General features: G+C 41.5%; 1 protein-coding gene across 5 annotated transcripts in view; it reads left to right on the top strand.

Moving 5' to 3' along the window:
• SPEN (spen family transcriptional repressor) overlaps positions 1 to 13,936 on the top strand; it is a 106,324-nt gene that overhangs the window by 58,219 nt on the left and 34,169 nt on the right. For all 5 annotated transcript variants that reach the window (XM_084651723.1, XM_084651724.1, XM_084651726.1 and 2 more), the window contains one exon: positions 10,626 to 10,786. In XM_084651723.1, the coding sequence (XP_084507849.1) occupies positions 10,626 to 10,786 (161 nt within the window). The remainder of the gene's footprint in view (positions 1 to 10,625; positions 10,787 to 13,936) is intronic.

Consider the following 13,936-nt stretch of genomic DNA (forward strand, 5'->3'; position numbering starts at 1 on the left):
AGGATAGAGTTTATTGAAGCGGTGCTTGATTGTACCCGGGTCAGGGCCTTCCTCCCAGTGGGCTTGTTTGGAAGCCCCCTTCCAAACAATTGTCACTTATATCACAGGTCAAGGCCCACCCTGTCATGACAGCCGATTTCTGCCTCAGGCTATTGGGTCATATGGCTGTGTACACATATGTGGTGCCTTAGACCCCTTCGGGCTTGGCTGGCCTTGGTGTATTTACTGAACAGTCATCATTTGGACTCAGTGCTTACAGTTCCCACTCCAGTCCTTGCCTCCCTCGAATGGTGGAGGGATCCCTTGTAGGCAGGTTTGGCATTCCCTTCGTCAGACCCCAACCCTTGGTATCCCTAATCTCAGATGCATCCGAGCGAGGTTAGAGGGCTCACCTGGGGCACCTCAGGAGACAAGGTCTGTGCTTCCAGGAAGAGCTCTCCTTGCATATAAACGTCAGAGAGCTCAGAGTGGTCTGCCTAGCATGCCAGACTTTTTTACCCCACATTGCAAGCAAGCTTGTATGAGGCCTTATGGACAACATAGCAGCCATGTTTTATGTCATCAGGCAGGGAGGGGCCCGCTCTTCCCCCGTGTCAAGAGCCCATTCACTTGTGTGAGTTCTGCATGAAGCACTCAATCCACCTTGAAGCTTCTCCCCTTCTGGGAGCCCAGAAGAAGCTGGCAGATCACCTCAGCAGGTCTTTCTCCTCTCACAATGAGCGGTCCCTTTGCTCCAATATAGCAAGGACCATTTTCCCGCAATGGGGGATTCCCCTTATAGACCTGTTTGTGACCAAGCAGAACAGGAAATATCAGTTTTGCTCCCTGTGTGGCCACAGCCTGGGCTTACTCACAGATGCCTTCCAATTCCCTTTGACAAAGCACCTGTTCTATGCCTTCCTCCCCCGTTCCTTTCATGTACAAAATCTTACTAAAGGTCAAGAGGGACAGGGTGAGGGTTATTCTTATAGCCCCCAATACTGGTTCAGCATGTTACTAGACCTGTCAGGAGCAACCCCAAGGTGCCTCCCCACCCCCAACCTGATTTTGCAAGATCATGGTCGAATGCTCCACCCAAACCTCAGTGCCCACCACCTGGCCTCATAGAAGCTCCATGGTTAAATCCTGTGGAGCCGGACTGTTCGGAGCAAGTCCACCAAGTTCGCTAGGCAGCAGGAAACGATCTACTGGAGCTACTTACCTTGCCAAATGGAAGCGTTTCGCCATTGGATCATGCCATTGAAACTTCTCACCCACTAGGCCACCTCTCCAGACTGTGCTGGAGTATCTGCCTCATCTGATGAAGTGAGCTGTAGCTCACAAAAGCTTATGCTCAAATACATTTGTTAGTCTCTAAGGTGCCACAAGTACTCCTTTTCTTTTTTTAGTAAGGCCTAACTATTTCATGTGTTAAAGTACACCTAGGAGCCATCTCAGTTTTCCACCTTCCATTAGATGGTATGTCAAGTTATTCACATGAAATGTCTGTTTGCTTCCTTATGAACTTAGAAAGGCTATACTGGCAGATTCGGGAACCCATTCCTTTGTGGGACTTAAACCTGGTCCTGACAAGACTTACGGGCATTCCCTTTGAGCCACTGGCATCTGTCATCCTTTTCCTGGAAGCTTTTCTTTCTGATAGCAATTACCTTGGCCAGGAGGGTCTCAGAGATCAGGGCCCTTACTTCAGAACCCCCATACACGGTGTTTTTAAGGACAAGGTACAACACCCTATGTTCTTCCCAAAGATGGTTACATAGTAATCAGGCTATTTTCCTGCTAGTTTTCTTCCCGAAACCGCACAAGAATAGCGGGGGAGCAGTGTCTCCACGTGCTGGATGTTAGGCGTGCCTTAGCTTTCTATATTGAAAGGATCAAGCTGTTTTGTAAATCCATGCAGCTCTTCGTGGCAGGAGCAGATAGGATGAAAGGCCTATGCATTTTGGCTCAGAATTTCATCGTGGATCACTTCTTGCATTCACAGATGCTATGAGCAGGCAGGTGTCCCACCGCCTGCCATCCTGACTGCCTATTCTGTGAGAGCACAAGCCTCCTCAGTGGTGACCTGGTTGTTGGTGCATTCTTTTTTTTTTTCCTACTATGTCATCACCCAGCAAGCTTGAGATGATGCTGGGTTTGGTAGGTCAGTGTTGCAATCCGCATCTTCATGTATTCTGAACCCACTTTCTAGGATACAGCTTGGGAGCCACCTATGTGGAATGGACTTCTGCAAGCACTTGAAGAAAAGACAATTACTAACTCTTCTGTAACTATTACTCTTCGAGATGTGTTGCACATGTCCATTCCATGACCCACCTTTCTACCCCTCTGTCAGAATTCGCACCCTCTCAGTTCCTTCTTGCCAGCTAAATCAGCTGGTCCCCTTATGCTGCACTGTAAGCATGCAGCACCAGAAGGTACTAGAGCCTGCCCGATGGGTACCACTGAGGGAAAATGTCTTGACTGTGCACAGGGCATACATGCACCTAATGTGGATTGCAACACATCTCAAAGAACAACAGTTACAAAAAGGTTAACCATCTTTTATGTGATTGTAGCATTTTTATAGATTTGTTTTAATGATTTTTTCCCTTGAAAAGTATACAATTTTTTTTGTATGCACCAGAGTTGCTTGATGATTCCCTGCTTATGCACAGTCTGATTTTGTCAATACTTTCAGATTTTGCACATCTGTGCTTTATTACTTTATTCTATAGATATATAAGTGTAACATTTACAGACCAAAATTCCTTGGGCGGCAAGTTTTCAGAGACACAAGAATGCCACATTTGCATCCCAGCATCCTTTTGAATACAAACATTAAAGTGCTGTAAGGCCAAGATTGTTGACATAGTGAACTATGTGGAAAGAGGATTAAATGTAGCACCCCATCTATTTCAAATCCTGGGTCCTCCAGACATTTGTACATGCCAAATCTACTTATGTACTCGTATTAAAACTGTTTATGAAATGGAAGATCAGGGTTCAAACACTCTGTTATGCATTAGTGTGCTGAACCTACCTCAACTATTACCCTCTAATCTAAAAATAGAGTAAGAAAGTCTAACATTTTGGTCTCAAAATTAGGAGAATCATTAATAGCTTGAATCAGTTTCTGTTGGCATTCAGTTTAGGTTAAATGACTTCTTATCTTAACCAGTAAAAAGCCATTCTTTGTCACAGACTTGAGGGACAGGTTATTCTTAGACATCTGCTAGTGTTGCCTTACAGGGCATTTAGTATATACAGAGCCACCAGTGGCCGATCCTCTTATTTAGGTCAGTGTTATTAGAGCAAAGTGAATCATCTCTGAAGAAGAGAAATGTTAACCCTCCACACCACACCTCTTGAGATTACAGGAGCTACTCTTTTCAACATTTGAAATCTAGTTGTAATAATTTCTATCTGGTTATGGCAAAACAGAAGTATGGGTTACTAGGGACCGATGGTGACTGAGTTTTGTCTTGTTGCAAATCCTGTACTTAATCGTCTTACAGTTTATTGGAGAGAGACTTAAATAGAACAATAGATCTGAGTTTGAGTAGGTTTCAAGGGGTGGCTCCTACTAGAGGTGTACAGGAGATACACAAATATCTGTAATAGTATATGTATGGCAGTTATAATCAACAGAGGCATTTGAGCTAGAGAAGCCCTCAGTTTTGGAACTTATTCCCTATTTTGGTCCGATATAATCTGAACTTGTTGACTTTGCAGGCATGTGCAGAAAGGTGTATCTCTTTAATCTAGCACTGAGGAAGGAGGAGCTTGACGAGCTATTGTTTGTGCGGACGATTAAATGTCATTTTAATTTGTGTATTGTAGTGTAAATTGTGCATTTCTAGAGTACTAGACCTCTTGTATGTATTAAAAGAAATCTGAATAACTTATCTGTCTGCCTATTTAAATACTTAATTTTTCATCCAGAAAAGATCCCAGAGTGCTTTACAAAATGTGTAAGGGATGACTTACTCTACTTCTGGCATGGAATATGACACATCTCTGAGCCAGCAGTACTAAACAATTGGGAACATTTTTTCTTCTGCAGTTAGTAGTAACCTTTCTCCCCTACCCATTTAGCAGTAACTGTTTATTTTTATAAGCAATAAATTAAACTTTTCAGAACTGTATGTCAAGCTTTCTGGCGGTGTTTTCTTGAAATCTACCATGTTAGGTCCATGGAGCAAACTGAGAATTCTTCAAAAGCATGTTGTGTATCATCAGGGGAATTAAAAGGGGTAAACTTCCTAATGGTGAAAATCAGTGACATATGAGTAAATCATTAGCTGGTATATTTTGCATACAAATAATCTACCACTATTTAACACTGGTCACGTGATAAGGAAAAAATTGTTTTCATGTTCGAGCTACTTGTGCTTTCCTGACTAAAATTGGAAATCTTCTGCTGACACCAACCTTAGTGAATAACCTATTTAGTAAATTGGGCTTTATGCTGATAAGGGTTGTCCTGTCTTCTTGTCCTTAATAGATCTTGGAAGGAGATAGCAGTCAGGATAATTTATAGGAAAAGACTGACTGAAATCAGCAGCTCTGCCTAGATCAGCTAGAAGTCCGTTAGTTTTGGAGAAAAATTAATGTCTGAGTACTGGTAAAAGAATTAAGGATAAGTTATAAATTATCCTTATAAGCCCTTTTTAAAGGGAGTTATAAGAAAGTCATTTTAATATTTATTGTTTTGCAATTTGGCATAAATTTCCCCCTGGAAAAAATCACAAGGATTTCAGATGGGTTTCTTACCCAATCTGACTTCATGAGACTAGATTTTAAAACCTGAAGTTTGTCGGTATGTTGCCTTCAGCATGCATTAATGCTTCTTTGTAATTTATTTTACATGAATGGCTGCAGTGTTTCCTCATTGCTGTAGCTGTAACAACAGCAGCTGACTCAGAGTTCTGAAATCAATTCGCAGACGCGACAATTGTCCCACATTTTAAAATTGCAAAAGGGTATGGCAGGTTGTGAGATCCCTTGATTAGCGCAGCCTGCCATTGACAAGAAACAGCAGGTATCCTTGTTACATTGACTGGTTTGGAGTCTCTCTCTTATCTCCTTTTTGCTGGGGAACAAAGAGAATAACTTTCTTTGTGTTCATTTTTTTTTTCAAACGCATTCATTTTTCATACATAAATATAAATTATAGTATAATTTTATAATTTGTTGCCAGAACTGAAAAAATACAATTACTCAAGAAGATGGTATTTTCATGGAAATATGGGTATAAACCTTTTCTCTCAAGTCATTGAAAGAATAGAGTGAGACCTGAATATATGTTATGATACTGTAATATGACTTGGGATTTCCCCCTCACAATTTTAAACAAGAAAAAAAAGGCTTTAGATTTTGTGTAAACAAAAATGTTCTAGGTACTTAAACCAGTGATGCAAGTAAGTTTTGGCCTCCAATTCTGTAATCTGATCCCCACAGCTAGACCATTACACAGTGACAGAATCCCATAAAGCCTGTGGGGTTCTGTACGGGTGCAGGAGTCTACCCACCATGAATAAGATTGCAGTATTGGGCTCCTTTTTTAGATTTTTTTTCCCTTGATTTAATAGAACATAAGGACAATGGAGAAGTTTATCTTGTTTATTTTCAGGTATGTTTTCAGTGTTGTTTAGTTATGAGCACCAGCCAGTTTTGTAAGGCAAATTATTATTTTAAGGACTTTTACACTAGAACCAGCTTGAAGAATGAAAAGTAAAAAAAAAAAAAAAAAAGTCACCTTTTTTCATTCATTTTTGGCAGCACGGAAACCCCACCACCACCACCCTCCCACCCCCCGCGCTACATTTCAGAACATTGGCTACTGTTTTTTGGTAGCATTATGTACCAGTAAGTTTACATAGATGCTGAAGAGTAGATCTTCTCATCCTGAGGAACGGCTGTGTGCCAGAGCACATTTTATTTTAGTTTATGAAAAAATTAAACATGTACATTCTGATTTTTGCTTTCTAGTTGCTGGGGGAAAACAAAGTTATACGTTTTGGAACCATTTTCTCTCTTTTTGGCTTGACACAAGTCACTGATTAACTATGAAAAATTTGTCAAGGAGCGTGATGGGAAGGATTCTTTAAGGTCATCTGTTTTTGTCTTTTATTAAACTTCCTAGGTTCTGAAATAGTTATTTTTGTAATTGCTTTAACTATAAAGCTGTGAATTGCTGCTGTTAAACAAGTTTTGTTGGAAGAAATCTTAGTAAAATACCTTTTTGTTGTCAGCTTAGAAATGAAGGAATTTTACATACTGTTTGCTAGAAAACTAACAGCCAAATTCTAATCTTAGCTGCATAGGGCACATTTCTATATAGCTTGCACAATTCAGTTTTGAGGGATGGCTTAAAAGGATATCTGTTTTTCCTTTTTGAGATTATATGTATTATTTGCTATCAAATGCCTTATTTTAATTTTGTTTTCCATGTCTCTCCTGGAACACAGCTGTAATTAAGCATTCCATCATACCCCAACTCTCAGAGGTTGAAAATTCAGGCATGCAAATATTTTCCATGCTTACCTCTGTTTCTTCAGCTCGAAAAATTCTCTCTCTCTCTCTCTCTTTAAAAAACGAAACAAAAATACACAATCTTCTGCATACTGGATCATTTCTAGTATTTTTTCTCTTTAAAAACTAAGGAAATGATGATAAAACTTCCATTTCTGGCATGTCTCAGGATTATGCATGAGTGGGTTTATCTTTTTCAATATATTTTTAAAGACCAGTGGCCTAATTTGCAGAGGAAGACGCATACTCCGCTCCCAAAAAATGAGTGGAAGTTTGTGGGCATGATCACCATCTCTGAAAAATTCTTCTCAATAGTTCAGACATTTGCATTAGTTCTTCTGCTAAGGATGCCCCAGGTTCCTGAGTGCTGAGGTTCTTTCTCTTAATGGAACACTCTACTAAAATCAGAATGGTCTGTATTTAAACAATCTGTCCAAAAATGCTATATGTGGCTAATCCAGTTAAAAAAAAAATAAAAAAATAAAATAAAATAAAATATGAATTAAGTGCTATTGTGGATAATACTTGATGTCCTCTGATTCCTTTAAAAAAAACAAAAACAAGTATCATATCACTCGGGTAAAATTTTAGTAGAGCTAAGTGTAAAATGCAAAATATTGTGCTGTTTAACTGTGTGGAAGATTTAATTAAGTGTAATACAGAGCTTTAACAGCTTAGGAGGATTGAAAATATATAAAAAGAAAAGGAGTACTTGTGGCACCTTAGAGACTAACCAATTTATTTGAGCATAAGCTTTCGTGAGCTACAGCTCACTTCATTGGATGCATACTGTGGAAACTGCAGAAGACATTATATACACAGAGACCATGAAACAATACCTCCTCCCACCCCACTCTCCTGCTGGTAATAGCTTATCTAAAGTGATCACTCTCCTTACAATGTGTATGATAATCAAGGTGGGCCATTTCCAGCACAAATCCAGGTTTTCTCACACCCCCCCCCCCAAAAAAAAAAAAAACAAAACACACACACACAAACTTACTCTCCTGCTGGTAATAGCTTATCCAAAGTGACCACTCTCCCTACAATGTGCATGATAATCAAGGTGAGAGAACCTGGATTTGTGCTGGAAATGACCCACCTTGATTATCATACCCATTGTAAGGAGAGTGATCACTTTAGATAAGCTATTACCAGCAGGAGAGTGGGGTGGGAGGAGGTATTGTTTCATGGTCTCTGTGTATATAATGTCTTCTGCAGTTTCCACAGTATGCATCCGATGAAGTGAGCTGTAGCTCACGAAAGCTTATGCTCAAATAAATTGGTTAGTCTCTAAGGTGCCACAAGTACTCCTTTTCTTTTTGTGAATACAGCCTAACACGGCTGTTACTCTGAAACCTGAAAATATATAAAATCCCTTTCAGCATTCTCGCTTCTAAAAGGGAACAATATGATATTAAGTGCTGCCTCATCTTTCAAAGAAGTTTCCCACATTTTTTGCCAATTTGTTCTGTAATAATTTATATTAGCAGCATTCCCTTTTAGACTAATAGAAACTTATTTGCACCATGCCAAGAAGGAATAAAAGATCACAGGGCAAAAGATTACCAGTGGGTTGCCATATGGTTTATTTTTAGGAGGGAATTTTTTCAATTTTTTAATAGTCTGGAAAAAAAGGGAGTGAAATGGTAAGGTGGCAAAAAACTGCATTTAGTCAAGACTAGTATAGACAGTGAGAAACTTCTGAGGGGAAATAACAAAGCTAGGTGAATGGGCAACACGGATATAAAATTCAGAGGGTAGATAAGTGCAAAGTAATGTGTACTGGAAGAAATAATTTTAACTAGTTCTTTGCATTGCTTGGAAAAAAGACCTGGGCATCATTGTGGATACCTCAATGAAATCCTTTGATCCATGGGACACTTGGGGGATCAGGGCTTGGATCATATGGGCCACCTGCCCCTAGGGATGAGCATGGGGCACGGCTCCCATCACAGGGAATGGAAGTGACTGCAAGCAGCCATTCACTCACTCTTGATAGTTTATTATTCCTTCTGTCTCCCAGAATGAGACTGTCTTTCTGTGGAGCCAGGGGAGAGTAGGAGGAGGATACTTGGGAGGAGTAAGGACTGTGAAGACGTTTGGCTGGCTGCCAGACATGGGAGGTTGGCAGGGGTGGGGAGCTGTTATGTAAAGGGAAAATTGGGAAGAAATTAATTTACAAGGTGTGAACTTCTGGTAAGTTTTTTTTTGTTTGTTTGTTTTTCTGTCTTGTCTTTTAAATTGTAATTAAGCACTTTGGGGCAGAGACTCTCTTCTGTGTTTTGTATGATGCCTAGCAAGATGGGACCTCAGCCCTAACTGGAGCTTTAATGGTGTAGAGAAGGTAAATGACGTGCTCTTATTTATCATTTTTCACAATATAAAAATAAAGGAATAGTAAGTGAAATTAAAAAGCAACAAATTTAAAACTGATTCAAGTACTTTTGTACATAATATGTTAACTTGAAGATGATATTTTGATTTAGTGCTCAGCAGAATTCAGAAAAAGGAGTTAGGTGTTTGTTAGAAAATGAGACCGTAGAATAATTTTTTTCCCAGGGATATAAACTCTCATGCTTCAGTTTAGAGCAGTGGTTCTCAAAGCCAGTCCGCCACTTGTTCAGGGAAAGCCCCTGGCGGGCCGGACCAGTTTGCCAGTGGGAGCCGCAATTGGCCGAACCTGTTGACATGGCAGGTAAACAAACCGGTCCGGCTCGCCAGGGGCTTTCCCTGAACAAGTGGCGGACCCGCTTTGAGAACCACTGGTTTAGAGCATAAACCAATGGCCAAGAGGGAGTAAGAAGACACTTCCAATGTGAGCAAGTTCTAACACAGTTGTCCCCTATGGTGGATTCCTTGCATTCTTCTGTGGAGCATCTAATAGTAGTCACTGTCAGTCAGGATACTGGACTAAATAAATTACTGGTTTGATCTGGTGTGCAATTCCTGTTCCACTGCTTATACAAATGTTCTTGGGACCAAAGTCCTTTACCCTGAAGTTTACTTTTGAGATGGAGGCTTCCATGTAGGGGCTGTGAACAGTGTTTGATGGGTCACGTACATTTAGCTAATTGTTGAACAGTTGGCAAAAACGTGCGTTAGTTTTCTCACAAGGGACGTTAGTTTCCAGTATCATCTGTTTAGAGGTGGGGCTCTTTTAAAGATGTGGCTGCCACATTGGGGAGAGACTATGAAGCCAATTTTCAAACTGACAGAAGCACCTGGCAATGCCATAGCATTTCCTTTTATGCGTGAGAATGCTGAAAGGGATTTTAAGGCCTTAGCAGACCTGTATATTTTTCCAGTCTTCCCACACAACTCCTAAGCTGATGAAACTTTGTGTTACATTCCATCATAATGCAGAAGATTGAATTAAGTGTAACAGGATCTATTTGACATTTTACCCATATTCTGTTTCCTTGACTGTCTCCTCTGAGGATTTTGTAAGAGAATATTTGGAAGATGAGTATGAGTTTTTGTATAAGCAGGGGTGTACTCGGGAAACTGGGTTTTCTGCATCAGCGAGGAAAAAGAAAACTTTTAAAGAATCCAGTCCAAGTAGTTTTCTTCATTAGCACAGTTTAGTATTGATCAGGGGTTCTCAAACTGGGGGTCAGGACCCCTCAGTGGATGGTGAGGTTATTATGTGGGGGTCGCGAGCTGTCAGCCTCCACCCCAAACCCTGCTTTGCCTCCAGCATTTATAATGGTGTTAAATATATAAAAAAGTATTTTTAATTTATAAGGGTGGGGTTGCACTCAGAGGCTTGCTGTATGAAAGGGGACACCAGTACAAACGTTTGAGAATCACTGGTATTGATGATTGCTATTTTAAAATATAAAATAATTTATATATGGGAAATGAATTGTTACTGTCTTCATGCTTTTGTCTGCTGCTATGAGATGGTATGTGGATATGAATAGTACCTTAGTATTCAGTAGCATGCACTTATGGCTTTTGATGGTGAGCATGTACGACTGTTCAGTAGTAAAAAGAAAAAATAAACTGATTTATGTTTTTAATTTTAAAACCATCAGCCTCCACTCATTGTCTGTCTGTCCTTTTCTTTTCACACTGAGTTGCTATTTCTTTTACCTGTTTCACAGCAGTGACTCCAGCAGCAGCTCAAGTGATGAGTCTCCAGCACGATCAGTTCAGTCTACAGCAATTCCAGCACCCACATCCCAGCTGCTTCCATCTCTGGAGAAAGATGAGCCCCGTAAAAGTTTTGGGATCAAGGTTCAAAATCTTCCAGTGCGCTCAACAGGTAAAAAAAAATCCTTATGTGAAAGAGTGTCTCTTCAGAGTTGCCAGTAAGGGAGAAGAAAAGAGGGATGGGAGCAGGCTGATTAGAAAAAATTGTCTTTATCATGCATACCTGATATTAAGTAAATGCAATTTATTAATTACTCTCATAATATTTGCCAGTATCATTTAATAGTGAATGGGAAAATATAAGTGCAGTTTAATGAGCCATGCTTTAGGAAATTTAGTTCCAAGGTTATTGCTATGATAATGTTATAATAAAATTGTCAGATAATATGTGAAAAGCCTTTAGTTTTGAACAAAGATACATTCAGGAGACTTCAGTTATCTTCTGTTGGAGATAGAGAATCAGAGGGGTAAGATGTTGTATAATTTTTCATTCAGTTTAACGTTTGAGTGCCTCTGGCCAGTCAAGGGAGTGGCCCTTATGTGGCCTTTGAATATCAGAATTCCATCTGCTCCTTGCATCATTGAAAATGAAAATATGTACCGTGCTGCAGTGGCACAGCTGTACTGATACCGCTGCAGTGTATCTGGAGAAGATGCTCTATGCTGACAGGAGAGAGCTTTCCCGTCAGCCTGAATAAACCACCCCTGTGAGCAGCAAAAGCTGTGCGAGCAGGAGAAGCTCTCCCACTGACGTAGCGGTGTGTACACTAGCACTTAAGTCGCTTTGAGGAGCGGAATATTCATGCCTCTGAGGCAACATAACTTTCGCTAACATAAGCGGTAGCAGTGTTCCCTCTAATTTTTTACATCCATGTGTGGAATGAATTTTGTTATGTGCACCAATATGGAGGTGATGTGACACATCACCTTCATATTGGTGCACATAACAAAATTCATGTGTTGGGGGTGGGGCTGAGGGGTTCGGAGTATGGGAGGGGGCTCAGGGCTGGGCCAGAGGTTCGAGTGTGTGGGGGAAGGAGGGCTCTGGCTGGAGGTGTGGGTTCTGAGGTGGGGCTGGGGGGTGCGGGAGGGGGCAGAGGTTTGGGGTGTGGGCTCTGGGGTGGGGCTGGGGATGAGGGTTTGGGGTGCAGGCTGGCCCGGGGCTGTGGTAGGGAGAGAGGACTCCCCCCAGCCCTCTCTCGCCGCAGCAGCTCCAGGCTGCGGGAGAGGCACCTCTCCCTGGCAGCTCCCACTGGCCTGGGCTGGGCCGGGGGAAGGGCTCCTCTCCCCCAATCGTGGCAGGTCCAGGGCAGGCCCGTGCTGGGGGGGGGGGGAGAGGCGCCTGTGCTGGGGCCGGGGGGGAAAGGCACCTCTCCCCGCCGCAGCGCAGCTCTGAGTCCTTGCGCGGGTCTTAATAGGCAGCTGCGCACCTTAGAGGGAACTTAGGGCGGTAGTGTAGACATAGCCTAACATATAAACGAGGAGTCTGGTGGCACTTTATTTGGGCATGATGCATCTGAAAAAGTGGGGTTTTCTACTAACGAAAGCTTATGTCCAAATAAATCTGTTAGTTTTTAAGGTGCCACCGGACTCCTCGTTGTTTCTGTGGATATAGCCTAACATACTATTGGCAGAGCTGGTAGCATAGAAAGAAGTTTGCCCAACACTTCCCATTATAGGACCCTGGGTTGCTCCTGTGTCAGGGATGTGTCCTTTGCTGTCTCTGGAAAAACTGCCCAAATTTGACCAAGTTATAAGCCTTTGAAAAAAATTCTCAGCTTGTGTATGCTGAATAAACTTTAGAGTTTGTCAGCTAAATTCTATGAAGATTCTGTCTGTATGGAATATGCACCAGCCCAAGGCCTCACTCACGGAGCAGGACTTTCCTTGCAATTGCTGTTGTCTGCTGCTCTGAGCCACTGTGATGCCAGGTACTGGAACTGAGAGCAGATAGGCTCTCTTCTCTGTTCTCAGTGCTCCTGCTGGCCCCCAGGCAATATGGAGGAGGAGGAAGAAAAATGACTAAAATGCAAAGGGGTGGGATAGAGGGAATAGATGCAGCAAGGAGCCTGGAGGAGGAGGGCTTGGACCATATTAATTTGGCCTCCTACGTATGCATTCATTCAGCATTTAATAACAATTTAATAATTTAATAACAAGACATCACACTTTTTTTTACCATAGAACCCCTGACTTATTAAGTGCACATGATGAATGGTGCTCTGGGAATGAATATGGGGTTGTCAAGTTAATGAGACTGTTATCTTGAGGATCACGCCTCATGTTGCAGCACTTGGAAGGTGTATAGTGAATGAAGCAGAGGGCTAGGGGAAGAGAGGAGAGAGTCTCGTGGTTAGGGCAGTTGAATGTTGCCCTGGACAACTGGATTCTATCCCTGTTTCTGTCAGAGTTCTGTGTTGCTGGACAAGTCACTTAAAGCATATTTTTCTTGGGTGGCCACTAATTGTGTGTTGCTCATTTTATGGCTGCCCAACTTGAAACTCTGTGGCTGCGACCACTAGTAGCTGCAGCTGAAGTCACTGGGAGCTGTACTTTGAAGATCTGAAGTATTAAATTATCTGAAAAATCAGGCTATATAAGCATCTCAAATTGGTCACTGGAAATTAGTGGTGAGCTCTGACAACTGTATCTCTCTGCCTCAGTTCCTCATCTGTAAAAGGATAATAATACCACCTTACCTCACAGGGTTGTTGTGAAAATACATTCATTAATGTTTGTCAAGCACTCAGCTGCTATAGTGATGAGCACCATAGAAAAGCCCATGAGGAAATAAATAATTCTGTATTCAGAGTGGGGTTTGAATAGTGTACATTAAATAAGGCATGTGATTACACATTGAGCAAAGAGGACGAAGTGAAATATTGAATATTTGCTCATTACATGATCACCATCCATCCTGCACCTGAATGAGGGAGGGATTCGGTGAAAAAGTAGTATGTGATTACAGACTATATCTTAATACGAGGAAGCTGAATTAAAGTGGCACAGACATTTTGGCATTTTCTGACCTTTTGAGTGCTTGACTTTGCAGTTTTAATATTCTTTGAATGTATTTGTTTGAGTAATATATATCCTAAGGAAGCGATATGCAAATCAAGGCATTCTGAGTAAAGGCTGCTAAAATGCCCTTTGTTTAGCATTCTTCCCCCCACCACCCCCCCAATGCATAGGCAGCTTGTGAAATCCCAGATCAGTTGTTTTTGCCAACACTGGATGAGCCTCAAATGTCTTTCCAAGAAGA

Source organism: Lepidochelys olivacea (genome assembly GCF_965140295.1).
Source record: "Lepidochelys olivacea isolate rLepOli2 genome assembly, chromosome: 18".
Classification (NCBI taxonomy): Eukaryota; Metazoa; Chordata; order Testudines; family Cheloniidae; genus Lepidochelys; species Lepidochelys olivacea.